General features: G+C 43.2%; 1 protein-coding gene across 2 annotated transcripts in view; it reads right to left on the bottom strand.

Moving 5' to 3' along the window:
- Positions 1-3982: 3982 nt before the first annotated feature.
- The window catches only part of Fbxo32 (F-box protein 32), a 37137-nt gene continuing 16520 nt past the window's right edge, over positions 3983-24599 (bottom strand). For both annotated transcript variants that reach the window (XM_013032251.1, XM_013032252.1), the window contains exons 5-9: positions 14849-14942; positions 13500-13684; positions 6691-6873; positions 5283-5426; positions 3983-4910 (exon numbers count right to left, since the gene is read on the bottom strand). In XM_013032251.1, coding sequence (XP_012887705.1) covers positions 4821-4910; positions 5283-5426; positions 6691-6873; positions 13500-13684; positions 14849-14942 — 696 coding nt within the window. In that variant the 3' untranslated portion in view covers positions 3983-4820. The remainder of the gene's footprint in view (positions 4911-5282; positions 5427-6690; positions 6874-13499; positions 13685-14848; positions 14943-24599) is intronic.

Here is a 24599-nt window from a genome sequence, read left to right as displayed (position 1 = left end):
GTTTATTGAGTTCAAGGAGACTCAACAGTCAAAGTCACAAATATCATAGCCTCTTGCTCCTCACTGCCTCCTGGGATAAACTCTTTGCTGAATGAAAATGAGGTTTAAAGAAATGAACTTCTATTGCATAAAAACTTACTGGATCTTACAGCTGGTACTAGAGGTGGAAGAGATGGGATGGATGGTGTACAAGTACTTAGGACCTGCTTGCTAACCATCCCAACCTCGTGTTTCCAGAAAACATGCTTTTTCCCAGCTCTTAGTTTTTTAAGGGCCACTTTTGTAATTACAATGTAAGTACCCAAGAGAAAAAATGAATTTTCAAAATATATTGCTTACTTAAAAAAAATGTGTCCTGAGATAAAGTCTCAGTATGTAGCTCCAGCTGGCCTTGAACTCTGGATCCTCCTACCTTAGCCTCCCACACGCTGGGATTACAGGTATGCATCATCATGCTTAGCCTGTGGCTTACTTTCTAGCAAGTAGGTTGCCCTCACTAGAACACTGTACTCATAATAGAGTCAGACGTCTGTGAAAACATTAAATGGCTCCTTAACTTCTCCAGCAAAAAATCAGGGGCTTAAAAAGTTTGGAAGACTTAATGGCAAATGCTCCTCGTGGGGTCTTCTGTCATGCCTCTCACAGTGAGGCTCCTAAGACCAATCACATCACATATGTGAGGTGGAGATAAGCAGTCCAGACCTCGGAAAGCCCTAGGTGTCTGTGAAGATCTGTAACTGAGTCCTACCTGGGGAGGTGAGGTCGAGGGTCATCTTCTATATAAGCTGCTTAGACCATTCTGTCTAATAACCTTTCCTGGTCTAAAGCCTGGGGTAGGAGTTTCCTTCATTTGGAAATCCACAAAGCAGGGGAGAAAAATCTACAAAACCCCTAAGACTAAAGGAATTATGACCTTGTTTGTTGAAGCCATCAAGAACTCAGGATATATCTAAGAGTAACATCTCTGCATTTGCCAAGGTGCTCAGGGTGTTTCTGAGGTCTGGTTAAATACTGAGAGATTTCAGGCCAGCATCCAGTCAGAAGAGATGGTTCCCAGACTCAGTTGGAAATAGATAAAAAAAAGACCACAAAACCCAACAGATGTCAACATAGAAAATGATAGTTTAGTTTTAAAAATGCACACATAAAATGAACAGTTGAAAAAAATTACACATAAAATGTAGAGTGGTTGCATAGCAAGATATTATTGCCCTACAGCTTGGCAGAAAAAATATAAACTCAGGTGCACATTTTATAATAAACATTGTATTGAATGCTAAGAAGGATACATAGTTGAGCATCTCTTACAATGGTTTACCACCTTGTAAATCATATCACTTGCTTAGACAAATGAAATTCCAAGCTCTCGGCTCCCATAGTAAGAAACAGAAACAAGGAACGTGTGTTAAGAGCAAGCTCCTTACACATGAGCGCTGTGGCAGAAACAATATACACCCACTGCTTCATGTTCCAATGTGTTGTGTTGAAATTTTTGCTGTGCAAATGCCCTCCATCTATCTCCTGCAAGCTATTTCAGTATGAATTGAGCATCACTAACCAAGTGTCATCTCACCACTGACACACTGGAGGTTTTATGTTGCAACTTTTGTTCCTTTTTGCTACCTGCTCTCCCATTCAACTGATTGACCTGCTCAAAATAAGTGTTAAATGATGTAATCAAAACGTCATTATCCTTTCCACAAGTTCTGGATCTTTTTCTCAGGACACTTGACTTATTGCCCTTGGACCTTTGAGTTAACATCCAGGATTTACTGTCCTTCCTTGGAAGTCTGTATTATTCTGAATAGACATCAATGTCTAGTTCTGCTTCTCGGGGTTTAGGATGGGAGTTGGTAGGTATAGTAGAGAAAACAACATCCTATCTCTTCCAGCAACTTCTATCCCCTTGCCCTTCCTTGCCTTTCTGACAAGGATTCTTAGTTTCTTATTTTTATTTTTTTGATCAGGTAGTGCTAGATGGGTTTGCCATGAATGTCTATAGATGATGAATGTCTTAGTAGTAACAATTTTCAGCTCCCTTTTCTTATATGTAAGGTTTTAGCCATTGTTAACAGAAATCACATGGCCTACCACAGATATTCTGCCATCTCTACTCTTTCCATTGTCCCCACACAAACCACATCCAAGGTCCATCATTTCTGTTCCATTCCCTCTCCCTCTCCACCTGCCATTTCCTTCTTTATTCTCCTCCTCTATTGAAGGAAAGTCGTATGTTAAGTTTCTTCTTGCTCATCCTTCAAACAATTTGTTAATGTTGTATCCAATAATACCAAAAGATACAAGGAGAGTTTAGTTTGCAGGCACTATCTTGGTGAATATTGCAGAAAGCTGTAACCCCATTTCTTGGGGTGGGAGTCAGTTTGCACAATGCAGGTTGTCTGAAGTGTGATGTCCAACCAGGCACATTGCTGATGCTCAGTGAGTCGGGTCTCCAGACTTGTGATGACAGTCTAAGGCACACAATATTTCTGGGACCATGCCCCATAAAGAGCAAGGGTCATCCACCTCCTTGAACAGCAATTTGGTAGGTAAATGTAGAACGTTACGAACTTCTAATCCTAAAAATGCCACCAAAGTCCAAGTTTCCAGAGGCTTTCTGCAGCAATGACAGACACACCCTTCACCATTAAGGAAGGTAAGATATTTGAGAGGACCTGAATATTTTAAGGAAGAATAGATTTTTATTTTTCAATCTAGATTGATCTGGGGAGAAAAGCCTTATAACCAAAAGATCAAAACAAAAACAAGAGCAATAAGGTGGGCACTGATAATTCTATCTACTTTGGAGGCTGAGATCTGAGCATCATGGTTTGAAGCCAGTCAGGACAGGAAGAGTTTCATCGAGAGACTCACCTCCAATTAACCACCAAGAAGCCAGAAACAGAGCTATGGCTCCAGTGGTAGAGCACTAGCCCTAAGCAAAAAAGCTTAAAATGTCAAGGCCCTAAGTTTAAGTCCCAAGGCTGGCACACGTGTGCACACACACACACATGCACACAGACAAGAGTCCTGTTTCATTTAGGGAATTCTTTCTATACTCTTACAATAGACAATAATAAAAAAGAAGTAAGTTCCTTTGTTATAAATTTATTCTGGAAACTGTGGTGGCTCTTAATGATTTTGCAAAGTGTTTACGAGAGGGGTGGAATGATTATCTGTCCCTTGCCTTGTTTCTGAATGTGCTCAGCCATCTTGCCCCCACTCCAGGGGTCACCTGAAGGGTCACTGCTTCAGGGGACTTCTCCTCACCATGAATGTGGGCCAGGTTCCTATTTCTGTTTCACTTCTTTGCCAAAGGCACGCAGTGTGGCATCTTTATTTGGCAGGACTAGGGTGGGAAGCAAATAAAACTGCAAATATATGTACATTGTAGAAAAGCAACATTCTATAAAAAATAAAAAAACAAAACCATTACCCACCCTCTCCCAGAAATAGCTGACAACTCATGAAATCCTGAGCTTTCCTTTCTTCCATAGTGACGAATCTGTTCCTATTTGCCTCATAAGATCCCCTGGGATCTTAATACTTGAGCTCTCTTCATCTTAACGCTCCAGGCCTGAAGCAAACTCAAGATGAAATCCTCTCCCTGTTTGGCTAGAACTCCAGGTTTTATATTCATTCACACTTGCAAAAAGTTCCAGCTCAGTTTGCCTCATTTTGATGTTGGATCTAAAGTTAATAAGGCCCCTCAGCTCCTCACCCCACCAAGGACAATGGTGGCTGGCAACATGTTTAACTGGCCAGCATGTTAAATTTGTATTTCAAGCCTCAAGCACTTGGGTTCCAATCAGTTCACAGACATCTGCTTATCCATGAAGATAGCCAAGGAAGCCCGGACAAACCTGGAAGTTAAACTGACAAACTCGGAAGTTAAACTAGAAGAAGGAAATCTTCACACCCGGAAGTTAAACTAGAAGAAGGAAATCTTCACATCTACATGGTGCCTAGTTCTTTTTTTTTCTTTGCCACAACTTTGGCTGAGACTTTCCTTAATTGGCTTTCTGTTTCCCTACAGGATCTACATCAGAAAAGGGGAAAAAAAGGCACAGGTACTTGGAGATTTTTCTAGGACAAAGGGAACTCCAAAGAGGCCCCTGTTTGCCTAAAAAGGAAGTCTGAAACAAGATGAGGGTTGCTTCAAATACCCTTTCTATTTTAAATCACTTTTTATTGTGGTGAATAAACTTACAAGAAACAAGACACTGCCTACTGGATAATGCGTGCTGTTGAGGGAACACTCTATGCTTTTTAGAGGTAGACTATTGTGTGGCATCTTTGTAGGATAAGGCCCTTATGTTCATGCAGGTAGTGGGTGGGTGGTACTTCTTTGCCTTTTCAAAAACAAGCCCCAAATGAAAATAAAAAGCCCAAAGAGTTTTCCTATGTAGTTTTTCTTCTTCTTTTTTCACATTGTAAACAGAGAATGTTCAATCTTGTAATATGAGTTTTGCCTTTTTCTTCTCAGGGAATTTATAAAGGAGTTTCCATACACATCAAGAGAATTCCATTTTTCACAGTTCACAGAATTCTTGCCCTTATAGTCTCACTGGCAAATTGTTAGGAAAAAGAAAAGAGTTTATTTACACTATTTCTGCTTTTCCATATCAGTCCTAATGTGAAGTTCACATTTAAAAATTCCCAACGGCAACTGCGTCTTTCCCTTCCAACGTCCACTAAATGGCTTATCGCCCAAGTTTCGAGCCAATGTCTAAAATGTACACTATTTACAAATGAAGTGTCCAAACTACCAGCCATCCAATCAGCAGGGCCCCTTGTGGAGTGTTGTCATGTGTTGGGATTCAGAATTTGAACAAGTTGATAAAGTCCTGGGGTGAAAGTGAAACAGAGCAGCTCTCTGGGTTGTTGGCTGTGCAAGGATGGTCAGTGCCCTGGAAGGGAGAGTTAGGGTTAGATTTCAGTACTCAGAGGCAGCTTACTAGCTTTTGGCATAAGGAGGCATCAGACAATATCAAAACAACAACTCTCAAGTGGGCCCCGGCACTGGAAAAGCTCTGAGTTTTCTAGTGTGTGCTCCCATGCACCTGGAGATAGGAGGATTTAAGGGTGAATGGGAGACAGAGAAAAATCTCTGTGTTTCTTCCTCTTGTCCAGACACTGAATGTGTTTTACCCACTCCTTGAGCGAGGGGTGGAGACAGGAAAAGGGAGGAAGAGTAGGAAAGGACTCAGCCTCCTGTCACTGCACTGTTGACTCTCAGGGTCTGACCCAAGATCTGTGATAGCCACGTGTGGGACACATACCTTCCAGGAAAGGATATGGCAGTGTTTGCAAAGCTGCAGGGTGTCTCCATATTGCTCTTTCCTTGGATAACATCGGATAAGCTTAAAATACATCTTCTTCCAATCCAGCTGCCCTTTGTCTGACAAAATTAATCGCTTGCGGATCTAGAAATCAAATTAGTAAAAGTAACTGCAGAAGAGCTCCAGAGCATGGTTTGTGGTTTTCTAGATCTGAAAAATTCTGCTTCCACCCTCTTCTCCCCCACCACTAATCGTTTCTTTCTTTCTTTATCTCTATCTTATTATAGCAAAGGGAAATAATGTCGAGACATAAAGAAGTACCTTCTTAGCTCTCCTTGAAGTTGGATACTACTAGTATCCAACCAGTCTTTGAAAGAAATAGGTGACTGCTGACATCTTACTAATTATTGCTACCAAACTGTATTTAATGCTACTTTAAAGTTCAGAGCATCTCCATAACCCACTTCAGCCTCTGCTTTGCTTTAGTTCTGAGTGACTAGTTCACTGGAGATGCAGTAACTGACACTATGGCTCTATTTTATATTTAAGCATCATACAACTCACATATCTATATAAAGAAATTAGAAAATAAACTGGATGTGGTACATGTCTTCAATCCCAGATACTCAAGAGGAGGAGACAGGAAGATCACAAAGTTTAAGCAAAAGGTTTTGTGAGATCCTATCTGAAAAAAAAAAAAAAAGCTAGGTGTGGTGGTAGCAAGCTTGTCATCCAGTTACTTGGGAGACAGATAAAAGGATCACTGTTCATGGCCAGTCCTGGGTAAAAAGCATGAGACTTGAAAAAATGAACAAGGCAGAAAGGGTTGTGGGTGTGGCTATAGTTGGAGAGTGCATGCTTAGCAAGTGCAAATTCAAATTCCAGTACCTCCAAAGTAAAAAATAAAAAAGAAGTTGGGGAAAAAAAAACCTTTCAGGACAGTGTGAGGAGAGGGAATAAGCTTAAAGCTGGAATCTGAGGATCCAAATTCAAATTCAGTGTTATTTGTTTCACCTAGAGAGCTGCTTCCCAAATTTGGACTGGCCACTCAGCCATTTGTAGCCTTGGTTTGTTTGTCCGTCTGAAGTGCCTGTCTTCCCTGGGTCGTCAGCACGGGGGGAAGGAATGTCTGTGGCAGCACTTGGATAATGCACCATAAAAATATACCTTTTTTTTTTTTAAGGAAAGGAAGTATACCAGTGATGAATTTTTTTTTGTTGACTTGTAAAAAATATAATTAGGTTAATATTTTTTTCATCAAAACAATAAAACTCAAACCCCAAGCTCTCTCACTCATGTAGAAGCTCTTTAAATGTAGTTTTCCAGGCGATGCAGGTTAGGCCTGGGGTGCCTATCCCTCATGTTAGGGAAGGCGAGGGGAAGGTGGGCAGGCTGCTGGCCCCTTTACCTGCCGCTCAGAGAAGTGGTACTGGCAGAGTTTCTTCCACAGCAGCCTGTCCTCACTGAGCACATGCAGGTCTGGGGCCACCTGGCCAAGGCTGACCAGGTCCCGTCCGTCACTCAACCTTTGCAAGATATTCAGTTGTAAGCATAAAGGCAGGTCAGTGAAGGTGAGGCCTTTGAAGGCAGGCTGCAAGAGAGGATAACAGCTGATAAGAGGCTGGGGGTCCGCGAGCCACTGCGCCCCTCTTGACACCCCCCAAGGAGGCCACTGGCCTGCGGTCCTCCACTTTCAAGCTGGTTGACTGTCAGGAGTCAAAAGCAGTGATGGTCCCCATCCTCCATACAGAAGTCCTACAGGGAGAATTCTGCAGTGGCTGGCACTGAATGGTGCCACAGGCCTTTTCCTGCTCCACTGCTCAATCGTACACTTCTGGCCTTCCCAAGGGTCATGGCCCCACAAAGAGTGAGTGTCCCAGCCTGACATCTCACTGCCCAGTGTCACCTTGGGGCCTTCTACCCAAATACAGCCCCAGACACATCTTCCTATCTACGCCTCTTTCCTTTCCCTTAGGATAGGAGTTGCTTTGGCAATTCCTCCCAGCCCCATGCATGGAACTTGCCTAGAACATCTAAGATCTTCAATTATGTACCCCCACAACCCACAACCCTGAATTGGTACATCCCTGCTGCATCCTGAAGGTAAGGTTTTTTTGTTTTTTTTAAATCTGGTTCTGCTGCTGTGCCCCTATGGTCCAGAAGAGGGCTTGGAACAGAACACACACTTGGCAGATATAGGTAGAACGAATGAAACCTGCATAGTTTTAACTGAATAGTGTAAAAACAGGTTTTTTTTGAAAGAACAATAATACAAAGACACTGTGTTTGTGTGTCTGTGTGTTTGTATTTGTGTGTGTATGTAATGTGTATGTGTGTACATGAATCTATGTTTGCACGTATGTGTGTGGATCTGTGCATATAAGTTTCTGAGTTTGTGTGTGTTGTATTTGTGTATGTATGCAGGTGTGTCTATGTATCTATAAATGTATGAACGTGTATGTCTTGTCTCTGTGTGTATGTGCAGACTATAGATTTTAGCGTGATAGTGTATAATTTGAGAGGTCACAGAATAAAATAAGCACAGGATGAAGAAACCTTTCCTTACCCTGGCAATGGGTATTACATTCCCTCATCAAGTTTTTAGTAAGAGAAATCCTGCAGGGAACAGAGGAGAGGAAACAAAGGCCAAACCCATGGAGGAAGGATTGCAGGGCTCACTCAGGCCCAGCAATTGCCTGTGTCCATGCAAGGCGGGACTGGCATGCAGAGGGAAGGTGGGCAGTGGCACTGGGCCTTGACAAGGAGGACCAGTGAAGAACAGAAGTGGCTAGGCAGCAGAGCGGGAGCCCAGGCATCTTTGGGAAATGACATCAGTATTTCCCAAGAAAAATGACCAGATTTAGAAGGCAGCAATGGTCTCTCCAGCTCTAACAGTCTCCAAATTGGGCCTCCTGTTTCATCAAAGTGTCTGTGACTCCACATTTTGATCTCTCACTTTTCTCAGGTTGCTCAGCTGGGCTTTTTGTTGCTTGTAGTGTTCAAGAGCTGGTGTGACTGCATAAACCTGTAGACTATTTATCATCTGTTGCTAATCATGTGAGCTAATAAAACTGCCATGAGATTTTCGTTTGGTTTCCAACACTTCAAAGCCTCTACTTTTTTATTTTTTTTTTGGTTAAAAATGCCCAGGCCAATTATTACATTAACTTTATTAAAGGCAAGTCCACTTGGCAAAGTTCACTCTGTCAAATTTTCAAACCTGAACTTTTCCAAAATCCTTGCCTAGACTCCCATGCCAAACTCCTACTGCTGATAAATGGTTAACTGCTTGTGCGCCTTGCTGGTTGGCTATAAACGTAAAATAAAAACTTTTGCTTCTCTAGTGAAGCATTTGGCTAACATCCACTTATGTCTCTCTGCCTCCCACGTTTCAAAACCTTGCCTTGCCCCTGGCATTGTAATTATATTTCATTTTCCCTCTACAAACCAGTTCCTTTCATTTTTTTCTCCCTTCATCCTTTATTAGTTGAATTACAGTTGCCAACAAAAATTCATTCCAAAGAATTAGATATGAAGATTTCGAAGGAAAAGAAGATTATATACTGGAAAGATATTCATTGGATTTTGGCACGTATTTACTATGAAAGCCACCTTTAATATGTTCGGGGAATAACATACTTCTCTTAGTCCTAAACTCTTAGGAAGAATGTTTTAAAATACAATCTGCATTGAAGTAATGAAGTCCTCTCTGTCTCTTCTTTATCCTCTCTCTGCAGAGTTGAGCATTTATGGGAAAAGTTCTTCAGAGCTCTATAAAGATTCCAGTTCAGCTTTCAAACATTAAATAGAGCTCAGAGCCCAGGAGGGTTGGGACTGAGAATGTGGTAGATGAGAGAGCAAGGGTTAAAAGGATAGCTTGGTCTTGGCAAAATGATACCTGGCCCTCCACATCTGTAGATTCTGTATCTTCAGTCAAAATGAACCAGGGGTAGAAGATATTCAGAAAAACCAGGTCCTATTCTTAGCTACTTGGGAAGCTGAGATTGGGAGGATCACAGATCAAGGCCAGGCCAGGAAGAAAAGTGTTCAACACCTCTTTTCAACAGATAGCTGGACAAGGTGTTGCATCTACTATTTTAGCTATAACAAAAAGCCTAGGTAGCTCTCAGGCAGGAAGCAAGACCCTATCTCAAATATAGCAGAAAATCAGGGCTGAAGGTATGGCTTAGTGGTAAGAGCACCTTTGTAGCAAGTGGGACCCAGAGTTCACACCCTAATACAGTGAGAAAATAAAAATGTGCATATATACTGTGCACGTGCAGTTTCTTTTTTCTTGTCATTCTTCCTTAACAATACAGCGTAACAGCTATTTGCATAGCATTTACATAGAATTAAATATTGTGGGCTTTAGGGAGAATTTAGAGAAGGATATATGTAGGTTATATGCAATTGTTACACTATTTTATTTTGAGACTTAAGCATTCATGGATTTTGGTGTCCTCAGGAGTCTTTTTTTTTTTTTGGGTCCGGTTGTGGGGGCTGAACTCTGGGCCTGGGCTCTGTCCCTCAGCTCTTCAGCTCAAGGCTAGCACTCTACCACTTGAGCCACAGCGCCACTTCCAGCTTTTTTCTTTTTGCTTAACCCAGGGCCTCAGGCATGGAAGGCAAGTGCTCTACCACTGAGCCAACTTCCCAGCCCAATGTCCTCAGGAGTCTTGAAAGCAATCTCCTATGGATACTGGGGACAAATATATTCTTTTTTTTGTGCTGATCCTGTGACTTGAACTTAGGGACAAGGCACTGTCACTGAGCTTTTTTGATCAAGGCTAACAATGTCCCATTTGAGTCACACCTCCATTTCTGGATTTTTTGAGTGCTTAATTGGAGATAAGAGTTTCACGGACTTTTTCTGCCCAGGCTGGCTTTGAACTATGATCCTTGGATCTTAGACTCCTGTGTAGTTAGGATTACAGGCGTGAGCTACCAGTGCCTAGCTTGACAAATATGTCCTTAACTCTTCAATCTAATTGTTTCTCATTTATAAAATGAAGAAATGTGTGTTTTATAGCACTTTTGGGTGGGATGGATGAGATACTGAATGGAAGTCTTTAGCACAGTACCCAGTAAATTTTAGTCAATTATCCAAATTACAATTATTTGGTAGATGAGATAATTAATACACATGAAGGACTCAGAAGACTGTGAGGTTAAGAAAGGCCTTGATAATAACACTTGACACATTTACCATACTTTCTTTGTACCAGACACTGTTCCAGCAGCTTTCTATAGACTCAAGAGCTCTCTCATAGGGCTAAGCGGTGGCATCAGTGCACCAGTTTTCCAAATAAAAGAAATGAGGCCTGGAGACACTGGATAACTTTCCTCAAACCTGTAATTGGTAAATTACCATTATCATTCATCATCCAGGGCAGTATTTTCCCACTGTGTTGCTCTGAACACTGAACAAGTACTTCTGCAAGCAGCGAGGAAGAAGATGGCCCTTCACACATTCATTCGTTCAACTTGAAACTTCCCGGCTGCCTTGTGCCAGGGAAAAAAGCAAAGATAGATAATGTCCTTTATGGAGTTTATAAGCCATGGGTGGAGATGAGGCACATGGGCCTGCTCCCAGGAAGTGCTCTGAGGGAGGGGATAGGACAGGGGCTTCCCACATTGCTGGTCAGGGAAGAATCTGGGCTAAAGGTCCCGAGGCAGGACCAGCCTGGAGTGTGCACACAGCAGCTGGGGGGGCTTGAGCAGCTCAAGCACAGTGGACAGGGGATGAACTCCTGCTTAATCTCTTTTGCATCAGATTTCATTGGATTAAAGAAGGATTTTTAAAAGCTGGATCACTGAATAAGTAATTAGAAGAATGTGAGACGGGAGGAAGGCTTGGAGACTACTGACGTTCAGCAAGCTTTGCCATTTTAGGAATAAGGAGTCGAGGGCTCTGACCTCAGCTTTAGGCCCATCTGCTGTGTAATGTGTGGAGAGTCACTATGCTTCTCTGGTCTCTACTCCAGTTCCTTTCTATAAGGAACTATTTTGAATTCCCAGATTTCAGCACCAAAGATAAAGAACTATTTCAAGGGCTGAAGAAGACTTGGGTGCCTTTCTCAGGTGCAGTCCAATAAACCTGTTGGCCTGTGAGTTTGTCTTTTTGATCTTTTAAAAATTTATATTCCAGGGGCTGGGAAGGTGGCTCAGTGGTAGAGCGCTTGCCTTGCATGCCTGAGGCCCTGGGCGAATATAAGCAAAAAGAAAAAAGCCGGAAGTGGCGCTGTGGCTCAAGTGGTAGAGCACTAGCCTTGAGCTGAAGAGCTGAGGGACAGCACCCAGGCCCAGAGTTCAGGCCCCACAACCGGACCCCAAAAAAAATAGTTTTTGGAAGATGACCTGTACTTGTGTGTGTGGGTATGTGTATACCTGTGTATGTAGCTGAAGTGATACTAAGAAAGTTACAAAACTCTGAAGCTTCTAATTATTCCTTGCTGTGGAGTTTAAGAAAGCAAGACCCAGGGGCTGGGAATGTGGCTTAGTGGTAGAGTACTTGCCTAGCATGCATGAAGCTCTGGGTTTGATTCCTCAGTACCACATATATAGAAAAAGCCAGAAATAGTGCTGTGACTTAAGTGGTAGCTCACTAGCCTTGAGCACAGAGAGGCTCAAGGACAGTGCCCAGGCCCTGAGTTCAAGCCCCAGGACCAGCAAAAACAAACAAACAAAAAACAAGATCCAGAGAAACCATTGATATAACAGTAAAGCAAAGGAAGTGGCTTCTGAAACTTCTTACAGTAAAATAGTTATTGAAGAGGCCGAGGTTTCAATATGCTACCTCCTCCTGATACAGTACAACCCAAACGTTTATCAGTGTGGATTCCGGAAGCCATTAACAGCCACATCCAGTATTAGATAAGTAAGCAGAGTGCTATGTGAGCTGCTTAAGTGCCTGTCCATTAGCGAGCCCTGAGCAGTTACAGCACTGTAGTGTCTTTTGCGTTTTGATTAGTGAGCCCTAAGCGGTTACAGCACTGTAGTGTCTTTTGCATTTTGTGTGCTTTGGTCCTTCTGCCTCACTATTAAGGGGACAAGAATGGAGGGGGAGTTATATTTTGAAAGCCCAAAGCAGCTACTGACAGAGGTAGGTATGGTTTGCTGCTACCATAGAGCTTTAAAAATAAAATTCAGTGAGAATGCTCACACTCTTTTTCTTTGTATATTCACAGTACTATAGAAGAAATCAATTTTTTTTTGTGCCAGTCCTGGGGCTTGAACTCAGGGCCTGGGCATTGTCCCTGAGTTTTTTTTTTCTTCTTCTTTTTTTTTTCTCAAGGCTAGTGCTTTACTACTTGAGCCACACCACCACTGCCAAGAATCAGAATTAAAAACAATTTTTTTTTGGCTGGTCTGAATGTTTGAACCCAGGGCTTAGGTGCTGTCCGTGAGCTCCTTTTGTTTGAGATTAGCCCTTTACCACTTCAGTTATAGTTGCATTATTAGAGATAAGGGTAGCCAGGCATCGGTGGCTCACACTTGTAATCCTAGCTACTCAGGAGGCTGAGATCTGAGGATCGAGGTTCAAAGCCAGCCCAGGCAGGAAAGTCTGTGAGACTCTTATCTCCAATAAACCACTAGAAAACTGGAAGTGCCACTGTGGCTCAAGTGGTAGAGTGCTCACCTTGAGCTGAAGAGTGCAGGGACAGGGCCCAAGCCCAGAGTTCAAGCCCCATGACCAACCAAAAAAAAAAAAGTAGAGATAAGGGTCTCATGCACATTCCTGTCTGCACTAGCTTTGAACTGAGATCCTCAGAGGTTAGCCTCCTGAGAACCTAGGATTGTAAGTATGAGCCTTTGGCACCCCGCCAGGAACCAGAATTTTAAAAGGCTGGTGCCAGTTCACCAAGCCACTGCCTGCATGGGCTCCACTGGAGTTAAGACAGCATCAAACAATTCATTTTTTAAAAAAGTTTATCACCCTGAGAAAAAGAACAGAGAGATCCCCCAAATCCACTGGGACAGCTGGCATCACCTCCAAAGCCAACTTCTCAATTCCCCATCATAATGTTTCAATTAGCTGTCATCTTTCACATCTTTCCATTCCATTTTACCAAGTGATTGTCGTTCCCCCCCCCATCCCTGCCCACAGCACCAGGATAAAGGGTGTCATCAGAAGAGGCCAGATTCCTCCCTCACCAGCCCTGGCACTCAGTGTGGCTGTACAGCTTCCCTGTGGGAGGTGGGGCCTGTCCTGCTTACCCTGGTGATCTGGATGTTGTTCAGCTGTTGCTGCCAGTGTAGAATGGTCTCCATCCGATACACCCACATGTTGATGTTTCCCACCAGCACAGACTTGCCCACTCTTTGGACCAATGTGCAGAGGGAGGTGTAGAGGGTCTGCAGTAGCTCCCTTATAAGTCTAATGTTTTGTTGGTCTTCAAGAACTTGAGTGGGGAAGAAAACAAATATAATCCCAAGTTATGATACTAAAACTGTGAACATTTTATTAGAAGGCTTTTCTTCTTCTTCACCTGCTCCTCTCACCTGGACACGGCCTCTGGGAATATATATATATATATTTTCATTTTTTAAAAACGCTTGGCAAAGCTTTAGTGCTGGAGGCCAGCCGGTAGAGTTTGCATTGATCTAGGACCCTCTTTGTTCTCTCCTTTCTGGGTTTTTATATAAAGCACCCCCCTTTCCCTATTGTTCTACTACTGTTAATGGCTCACCTGATCAGAAAGTCACTTCTTACTCAGCAGTGAGATCTTCTGGATGGTCAGTGATTTCACTGTTTGGAATCTGGGTTCTAATCCTGTCTGACTAATTTCTTTGTCATGATAGACAAAGGGCTTCTCACATGCCTCTGTTTCCCCCGGTATACAGTGACCTAGTGGAGCCAGAGACCCAAATCTCCCTCTTATCTCCAGGTCTATGAAATCTTGTCTGCATTGCAGCTCTATTTTCGAGGAATCTGGCTAAGTAAATCACCAAAGGTGGGACCTGGTTTTTACTGAAAAGCATTTGAGACTTAAAGCAGGGCAAATGGATGATCCCAAAGAAAGGATGGGAGAGTGGCGGTCTCTTTCTTTGCTCCTCCCCCATTTTTGGCAGTAGCGGTGTTTGAACTCAGGTCTGTATATGAGTTTGAACCCCAGGCTTGCCTGGCAGGTGCTCCACCACTTGAGCCATACTCACACCCCTTCTTTTCAGTTTAGTTGTTTTTCAGGTAAGGTCTCACAACTTTCCCCCTCAGGCCAGCCTTAGATTGCAATCCAGACTTTCATTTCACAAGTAGCTCTATCATATATATGGACCACCATATCCAGCTTGTTGGTTGAGATGGAAGTACCATTAACCTTTGGCTGGGCTTCCCTCAAACTGTGATCCTCCCATTTCTACCTTTCAAGTAGCTGTGGTTACAGACATGAGCCACTACTTCTGGCTCTACGCCTTTCTGATTTGGAACCTGGCACCCCTCAAATGCAACTCGAATTATTCATTTCCATTCACTTACAATACTTTGAATCTAATGACATGTCAACTGTGTCAGAAAATCCACCTGCGCCACACCTATAAACCGGGCCAGAGAGTGCAAGAGATCTCACCTTTTAGTACCACTTTTTCCAAAATGTTCATGAAGTTCTTTTGAGCAATGCCACTCAGGGATGTGAGCTGTGACTTTGCTATCAGTTCCAACAGCTGTGGATAAAAATAGAAGTCGCCAGGCTTAGAATACAGAGATATTTTTCTCTTCTAATCTTTGCTTTTAAGTCACATGACCCATAGATACAGACTGAAGGAGAGAGATAAATGGTAGTTAGGGAGATGGGGCAATAAAAAGCAGATGCTCAAAGCAAAAGACAAATGGGGGTAATTCAAAACCCAGGAGTTAAGCTGGGTATCTCATTGCTTTATTTTTTTTCACTCCTTTTAAATATAAAGAGTTTTGGCTTCAGCCAATGCTGTTTCCTTTTACTTTTCCAAGTTGGGCAATCAGAGCTGACAGTACTCTGAAAAGAACAAAACCTTCCATGACCTGTGAAAATCTGAGCTCTGTGAAGTTGTCCGAGTGGGAATGGTTTTGCCCTCACTCGAACTTCTTCCCCACCAAAACCTAACAGCTTATGTTTTGCAACCATGTGCATTTTCTAAGGAAGGGGCAATTCTTTTTCAGATAGCTCCTGATGCTCATGCAGTGGTTCAACAAACATGCCATATCATGAAGGTTTCTGGCTGCTTTTAAAATTCTCAAGAAAGAGGGCAGGCAACCCTAGGGAAGGAGAGAAGTTCAGGGAGACACAAAGTATATTTTTATGTATCTCCCTGGAGACAAGGATGACCCTGTGGTGAAGATCTAGGATCCTTGGAGCATTTTCTTTTCTGGTCCTGGGCTTGAACTCAAGGCCCGGGTTCTGTCCCTGAGCAAGCGTCTTTTGCTCAATGATAGCACGCTACTACTTGAGTCACAGCTCCACTTCCAGTTTTCTGGTGGTTAATTGGAGATAAGAGTCTCACAGACTTTCCTGCTCAGGCTGGCTTTGAACTATGACTCTCAGATCTCAGCTTCCTGAGTAGCTAGGATTACAGGCATGAGCCATTAACACCCAGCTCCTTGTAGCATCTTAAGTCTTGATTGAGTCTTGATTTGACCACTCATCAGTGCTGTGATTATTAGCAAGTCAACAAGTCTCTTGACATCTTTTTTATCTCCACTAATAATATTTACCCTCCTTAAGGCTGTGGTGAGCTTTACGTAAGAGAATGCATACAAAGTGCCAAGTAAAACTGAGGTGCTAAATAAAGGTTGGTGGTTTGCTGATGGGCTATATTCCTTCCTACAATCCCCACTATTGACAAATGAAAAAGAACTATAATAACTGAAGTTGGTGTGTCCTTCACTCAGTCTTTCACATTCTATACAGACATTTTAAGATCTTAAAAGAAAAAAAAGCAAAGATTCTGTTTTCAAAAGTGAAACATTAGATAGCCAGGTATCTTTGAAATCATCTTGTTCAATCCATTTTTCCCAGAAGAGCAAAATGAGACTGAACAGAATAAGCCTTCTGAAGCATTCCATAACCCATGAGCGGACTCAGCAGTGTTCTGTTCAACACAGGAAAATGAAGAGGAAACACATCATGCTTTTGAAGAGTCACCAAACAAAAGGGTAAGTGAAAACAAGTTTGTCAGAACAAAGGAAAACCAGGTCTCCAAGAATAATTGGCCAGGCACCGGTGGCTCATGCTACTCAGGAGGCTGAGATCTGAGAATCACGGTTCAGAGCTAAGCCGGGCAGGAAAGTCTATGAGACTCCTATCTCCAATTAACCACAAGAAAACTGGAAGTAGCACTGTGGCTCAAGTGGCAGAGCTCTTGCCTTGAGCCGAAGAGCTTAGGGACAGTGCCCATGCCCAGAGTTCAAGCCCACAACTGACCAAAAAAAAAAAAAAAAAAAGAAGAAAAAAGGATTAACTGAATTCAGGCTTAGTAAACTAGACCCAGAAAACCAAGACTTCTCATTTCTCAGCATCTCTGCTACTTAGAATCTTGTATCTGCTCAGGCCCTCAGTCGACTTTGTCTCAGGTTTATTAACATGGACTATGATACATGTTAGGTTCTGCAGTAAAAGCTGGAGGAAATAGCAAACTGGAATTTACAAAATTGGCTGGGGGCTGGCAGCTCATTCCTAGAATCTTAGCTACTAAAGAAGCTGAGGGCTGGGAAGTTGGCTCAGTGGTAGAGTGCTTGCCTTGCATGCCTGAGGCCCTGGGTTCGATTCCTCAGCACCTCATAAGCAAAAAGAAAAAAGCCGGAAGTGGCTCTGTGGCTCAAGTGGTAGAGTGCTAGCCTTGAGCTGAAGAGCTAAGGGACAGCGCCCAGGTCCAGAGTTCAGGCCCCACGACTGGACCCCCCCCCAAAAAAAAGAAGCTGAGATTTGAGGGTTGTGATTTGAAGCTAATCTGGGCAAGAAAGTCCATGAGACGCTTATCTCCAGATATCTATCAAAAACACTAGAAGTAGAGTTGTGGCTCAAGTGGTAGAGCACTAGCCTTGAGCTTAAAAGAAGCTCAGGGATATAGGGGGTACACACACACACACACACACACACGGGGACACACACACACGGGGACACACACACACGGGGACACACACACACACACACACACACACACACACACACGGGCTACTAAAACAGAAAAAAAGAAAAGAACAAAAAGCCCCTGAGGAGGTAGAAGAAAAAAAAAATCAAACCTGCACTACCACCTTGCATTAATGTTTCAGTTCAGAATACCTCTGCTTCCTAGGCATTTAAGCATTGTGACCCCAAAGCCCTTTAGGGGCCTGTCAAACCACCAATAGACTCAATTTCTGGAACATAATTTTACCTCTACATTGAAAGAAAAAGCCCCACATGCCTCTCTGGCCTGGCTGCTGTAATTTTCATCCGTGCAGGGAACAACAAAGGCCACCTGACCGGGAGAAGGACACGAGACTCTGTTAGGATCAGTCTGATGCTCTAAGACTAGAAGTCAGGAGCTGACAGGGACGCCAAGAGATGCCAGAAATCAAAACACCCAGAGAGGCCATGTCTGCATACGCTCTGCCTGTCTGGTTTAGTTCTGTCACCCATCAGCACGTGACAGTCAAGAGAACAAGTGAAAAAAAAAGGTACAAAGGGATTAGCCAAACCTTTCATTTATCACTGACCAGCAGCAGGATCCAGAAGGCCAAGCTGGTGGTTTATTAATACTCAGCATCTCACATGACGAGCCCAAAGCAAGATGAAAGAAAACAAAAGCCCGGAGCTCATTCTTGCAGGGCAGTCGGCTGAGCACTGTGACTCATCACTGAGGGGGAGGTAGGGCAAGGGGCAAGAGAAGGCAGGCAGCACTCAGCCTGAAATCTATCCAAAACCCGCGGTCCATGTGACCACCGGCTCCCGAGGATGTCAGTTTTAATCTCATCTAAAAATGCACCAACCACAGGGACAAGAAAAGTGAAGGGCATGACTGTGCAGTTAAGGGGAAACAAAAAACCCTTTGGACTGGCTGAGATTATTTTCTTTGACTAAGGAGGGGGAGGGGTACAGTAATAAAAATTTGTCAACTGACAGCAGAATGCTGTGTCCACTACTCTGTTTTACCCTATCTCAAAAGAAAGTCTCCCTCCCCCGCCCCCCATTTTAACTGCCAGGCAGCTATGGGACGCTGGGAATAGGAGCTAGAATCTCTGGTTAGGTGACCTTTACAGCTGTCATTCATGAGGCAAGAATTTTTGAGAGTGCACTCTATCTTAGCATTGCCGGAGGTGACAGGGTTATGACGAGAAGGACATATGATCCTAGACTCATCTAGTCTAGTCATCTATCAACCGCAGGGCCCCGCCCCCTCCCCCATGTCTCCCTCCCCCTCCCATGCCTCTGGTCCTGGGGCTTGACTCAAGGGACACACACTCTCCCTTAGCTTTTTTGCTCAAGGGTGGGACTCTACATTTGAGTCACATCTCTACTTCTGGCTTTTTGCTGGTTAACTGAAGGTAAGAGTCTCACAGATTTTTCTGCCTGGGCTAGCTTTAAACCTTGATCTTTAGATGTCAACCTTCTGATCAAGATTATATGAGTGAGCCACTAGCACCCAGTTCTATTTCTTCGTTTCTGATATGGCAATAGCAAGACTACCTATATCATAGGATGGTAACATGATTCAAGTGAGATAAATATATAAAAATCCAACTTTAAATACCAAATATAAGGCATTAGTATAATAAGTAACACTTCTTGCAAATTATGGTCTTTTAGGAATTCTTAAATTGATATCTGGGTTGGCAAGTTTCTCCTGGGAAAGACCAGACACTACATATTGTAAAGTTTTTGGGTCCTCTGGTTTCTGCAGAAATACTCAGCTCTAAAGTGGTAGTGTAAAAGTAGCTGTAAACAATATGTAAATGAGTGTGCATGGATATGTTCCAATAAAACTTTATTTACAAAACAAGCAGATGTGGTCCCTGGGCCAACTTCTAGTATATAACATAGAGTATAAGATTGAGGGCTGGGTGCTGGTGGCTTACACCTTTAATCCTAGCTACTCAGGAGGCTGAGATCTGAGAATCGCAGTTCAAAGCCAGCATGGGCAAGAAAGTCCTTGAGACTCTTATATCCAGTTAACCACCAGAAAACTGGAAGTGGCACTGTGGCTCAAATGGTACAGTGCTTGCCTTGAGCTAAAGAGCTGAGGGACAGCGCCCAGACCCAGAGTTCAAGTCCCACAACCGACCAAAAAAAAAAAAAAGAAAAAAGAAAAAAGAAAAAAAAAGATTGAGGGTTCCAGAGCCCCTGTCTCAGTTTTTCCATGTAGAAACTGCATAATAATAGTTCTTACTTCACAGTTGTTGAGATTAAAAGCCTTCATAAAACCCAATTGTGCCTGGAACTAAGAATATATTTAAGAGTGTTTTCATTGGCTTATATAATAATATAGACCATTGTCAGATAAAATTATTGACAAACAGATAATAGTGAATTAAATAAGACCTCATATTTCAATCGTATGTGTTAACTAAATGCTTTCAGATTTTAATATTCCTTTCTGTTATCTCTATTATATTTGTGACACATCTAATAGTTCCCCATCTGTTGATAAAAGTTAACACTGATACCTTGTATGGTTTGCATACCTGCACTTGGTATGAAGTCTTATTTTGCTAAAAACAATGTGTATTTCCTCTGTCAGCCCAAGGCAGTAGTTTTCCCATGTGACAAATCAGGACAGCAAAGTTCAGAGAGGTTAAATAAGTCATGTAAGATAACTAGCAGTAGCAAATGGTAGAGTCAGGACTCTGGACCATACATACATATTCTCTGCTCTTGCTTGCTCTGTGAGCGAGAGCAGAGAATATCTACTTTAACAGTATAAAGACTTCAGTTTGGAAAGGCCAATGGATTTTGCATGTAGGGCCAAATTTTACTCAGAAAATGTTACGTACATTCAGGAGGAGGCAATTGGTTTGGGTCAACCATGAGACCTACTGCTATATCAGGCGATGTCAGGTACCAGCAGGCAGTGAGAGCACAGAATCTGTTCATTTTATTCCTGTGTTAAGCAAGCTATGTGTCCATGGGAGTGGGTTTGTATCTAGCAATTTGTTTACCAAGATGCTGGAGCCAATTGGATTCCTTGTCCTTAGCCACAAGAGAAAGAGCAGAGGAAAATGTCTTGGTTAGAAATGGCTGTTTGTTTTCTGCCAGGCAAAGTTGAGCCTAGGTGCCGGTAATTTGTGGCTGTGTTGAGGAAGAGGCAGGGGTGAAAGGGAAGAGAGAGGAGGGTTCTGGGAGGCTCCTCCCGAATTCCACAGTGTCACTGCTGTGTGGTCTGCGTGCGAATCTGGTGCAGTAAAAGCAGTTGTGCTACTGGAGAGAGGATGGCGGCTACCACATCCCCCAAACCACATCCTGCCCTTCAGCTTTAGCTCATGCTACTTTTGGAGATGATGAGTTGAAGAACAAGCTAGTTGCAAGCAATGTTGTACAGCAAATCTCTGAACCACTCTGAGGTGATCTGTAAAAGATGAACGGGCAGAAGAGAGACTTCCTCTTATCTTACTTTACTTAAAAATAGGTTCTTAGCTTGGGAGCTGGTGTCTCATGCCTGTAATCCTAGCTTACTCAGGAGGGTGAGATCTGAGGATTATGGTTTGAAGCCATCTAGAGCATAAAAGGGCATGAGACTCTGACCTCCAATTAACCAGTGAAAAGCAGGACATGGAGATGCGGCTTAAGTGGTATAGTGCCAATCTTGAATGAAAAAGTCAAGCAAAAGCATGAGATCCTGAGTTCAAGACCTAGAGCAGCACATACACAAAGAAATGTCCTATCTAGAAGGGAGATGTGAAATAGTTTATCAAAGTCCCTCTGCTTTGAATGAGGTGCTTTAAGAGGGTCAAATGACATAGTCAAGGTCAATGGTAGATTGTCTGGACTGTCAGGTTAGTATTCACATGGGATCTGGTGCTGGATTGATGCTCTAGGAGTGGCACTGGGTCTGGGAGGAAATTGCTTATTATGCCATCATATTGCCAATGCTTCCCAGAAGGGCGAGCAGCCTGAGACCTAGAGGGAGGCTAGCAACTGGGCCTTCAGAAGTATCAACAAGAATAGCCCTTTCTCCTGTCTGCTAGTGTAAAAGATCAAAACCACACTGAAGCGAACTATGAGGCTGTTGGCCAAGCATATCCTATAGTCCATAGAATATTGTTTATAGAGTATAATTAGTCTCCAAATTCCTCCATCTCCTAGGATGGGGGTGGGGTTGGACAGCTTCTTAGAAAATGTGCCAGCATGACCAAAGGCAGGAGAGTCCCAGCCTCAAGAAGTTCCAGCCTGGTCTCCTGTGCTCGGGACCCACGCTGGGGCCACAGGCAGGCTGTGTTTTTTTTTTTGTGACAAGCTTTTGGTTACATTAGGCAGTACCCCTGGGGGCACTGAATGCCATGGACTTCCAAGACCCTTGTTTACTCAATGGATAGCACAGATTACAAACCTGGAAAGTTCTGCCCTGACTTTGAGCTTGAACACTGACAGGTTGCAAGAGGAAAAATTTCAGCAACATTAATTAAATCTTCAGGCATGTCAAGATTGGGTAAATATTATTTGCAAGTGAAACATCTAACTGAGGGAGTTAAAATAAAAAGGGCCAAGTTTATACAGATTAATTATATCCTCAGCCAAGAAAAACTTGCTCTTCATCGTTCATCTAGCCCAATTCCATGTGTGGGGCTTGAACTCAGAACCTGGGCATTGCCCCTTAGCATTTTTGCCCAAGGCCAACACGCTACCACTCTTCCACTTTTAGATTTTTGGTAGTTAGTTGGAGATGTGAGTCTCACAGCCTTTCCTGCCCAGGCTGGCTTTGAGCTGTGATCCTCAGATCTCAGCCTCCTCAATAGCTAAGATTACAGGCGTGAGCCACTGGTATTGGGGTGCTCACAGCATTTCAAGTGGATCCTAAGCACTCTGCTAGTTGGCTGTCACTGTTGTCATAGTGGGCCTCCTCCCTGCTACTCCTGATACCCCTAGTTTTAAGATCCTGGTGTCTGAAGCCACTCTCCATCCCAAGAAGGCCATCAAGTGTCAAATCCAAGGTCACTTTGGCCAGGGAACCTGCAGGAAGGGCCAGGCTGCTTGTGGACATCACAGCTCTCTGGGGCTTGGCAACAGCTTCCCCTCAATTTAAGGCCTGGGGTTTAAATTTGAGTCATCAGGCCACATTCAGCTTTTCATTTGCCAAACCACCAGTCAACTTATTTTGGAGAATGGTTTTTCAGGGGTGGTAGGAATGCAGTAACTTGCTGGAAATATTCAAATACAGCTAGAGTGATAGTGTAGAAAACAGTAAGAATGTGCATCACTGGGGGCAGCGGCTCATGCCTGTAATCCTAGCTACTCCATAGGCTGAGATCTGAGGGTCGTGGTTCGAAGCCAGCCTGGGCAGGAAAGTCTCCGAGACTCTTATCGTCAATTAACCACCAATGGAGCTGTGGCCTAAGTGGTAGTGTCCCAGCATTGAGGGAAAAAGCTAAGTAAGAATGTGAATTCAAGTCCCAGTACTGGCAAACCAACAAATAATGATGTGTATTAGTCCAGGTTACCTATCATCCTAGCTATCAGGAGGCTGATATAGAGGATTACAATTCAAAGCCAGCCCAGGCAGGAAAGTCCTCAACACTCTATATTAACCACACATACATATACAAAAAAGCCAGAAGTGGAGCTGTGGCTCAAGTGGTAGAGTGTTAGCCTTGAGCATTAAACCTCAGGGACCGTGCCCAGACCCTGAATTCAAGCGTCAGGACCTGAAAAAGAAAAAAAAAAGGCAGGCTCCATTCTTCATTTCTCCATTCAGCAATAGGATTTAGGGGAGATAGCACAGAACCAGGAGTCAGAGGACCAGTTTTTGGTCCTGTTTTCTCTCTGCATCCCTTCTTAAGCAATCTTGTACAAAGTTCCCTGACCTCTGCTTCTTTATCTCTAAAATCCACTGATAACATTTACCTACTTTTCCCTTCTCCCCCACCCCCAATCAAAAAAGTAGCTATACAGGGATGGAATTAGTTGATAGAATTGTAGTTTAATAACTGATAATATCAGAAGCTTTAGATATTGACTTAATGAAGCAGAGCTTTCCCAAGGTACTCTCTCTGTCTACATCTTCCATGGCTCTATCTGGTTGATCAGATGATGTCACATGAAGTAGACTCACACTCCTTTCAAGTCTGTGCAATCTCCTGGTCTGGTCATATTCAAGCAGTCATCATGAAGGCTTATGGGCCTCTTGTGGTAGACTGCTTATCTTCTTCAGTGTCAGCACAGCTCTGAGAAGGGGCCTGTGATCCTCACTTCCATTTCAAGACTCATTCAGGATCATATATAAGTAGCATATGGTAACACCCTCAGCAGATCCTGAATTCTAAACACACTGCTCCTCTCAGCTAGACTGTTCTCTGAACAGACAGATGCTCTGCCTGGCTCTCTCTATCTCCTTGAATTCTACCCTTACTAAAGACCCAACCTTTTCCTGGAAACTTTTCTTGGACATCTTGCCCACAATCATCTGACATTCTGAGACTTTATAGGCCATCAGCTTTATTATATACTGGCACTTTTCAAACTCTACGTCATATGTGATGGCTTAGCTAACTTCTTTTTTTTTTTTTTTTGGTTGGTTGTGGGGCTCGAACTCTGGGCCTGGGCGCTGTCCCTTAGCTCTTCAGCTCAAGGCTAGCACTCTACTACTTGAGCCACAGCACCACTTCTGGCTTTTTCAGTTTATGTGGTGCTGAGGAATCGAACCCAGGGCCTCATGCATGCAAGGCAAGCACTCTACCACTGAGCCACCTTCCCAGCCCCTTAGCTAACTTCTTTTAATGTTTAAAATCACCAACTAAATGGTTGCAGGGGTCAGCATTATTTTATTCTGTAAAAGGCCAGATAGAAAATATTTTAGACATCCAATCCCTACTTAGCACAGAAAAAGCCACAGATAATATCTGATGGGTATACATAGATGTATTTCAATAAAACCTTATGGACACTGAGATTGAAATTGTATATAATTTTCATTAATAATTTTAGTTGGGAGTCAGTGGCTTATGTCTGTAATCCTAGCTACTCTGAGGATCATGGTTCAAAGCCATCCCAGGAAGGAAAATCCATAAGGCTCTTATCTCTAATTACACGAAAAACCTGGAAGTGGAGCTATGGAAGAAATGTGGCTCAAGTGGTAGAACTCTAGCCTTGAGTGAAAAAGCTCAAGGACAGCACTCAGGCCCTGAGGTCAAGTCCCAGGACCAGCACACACACA

This window comes from Dipodomys ordii, unplaced genomic scaffold, assembly GCF_000151885.1.
Source record: "Dipodomys ordii isolate 6190 unplaced genomic scaffold, Dord_2.0 Scaffold151, whole genome shotgun sequence".
Classification (NCBI taxonomy): domain Eukaryota; kingdom Metazoa; phylum Chordata; class Mammalia; order Rodentia; family Heteromyidae; genus Dipodomys; species Dipodomys ordii.
This window is presented reverse-complemented; position numbering and strand designations above follow the sequence as displayed.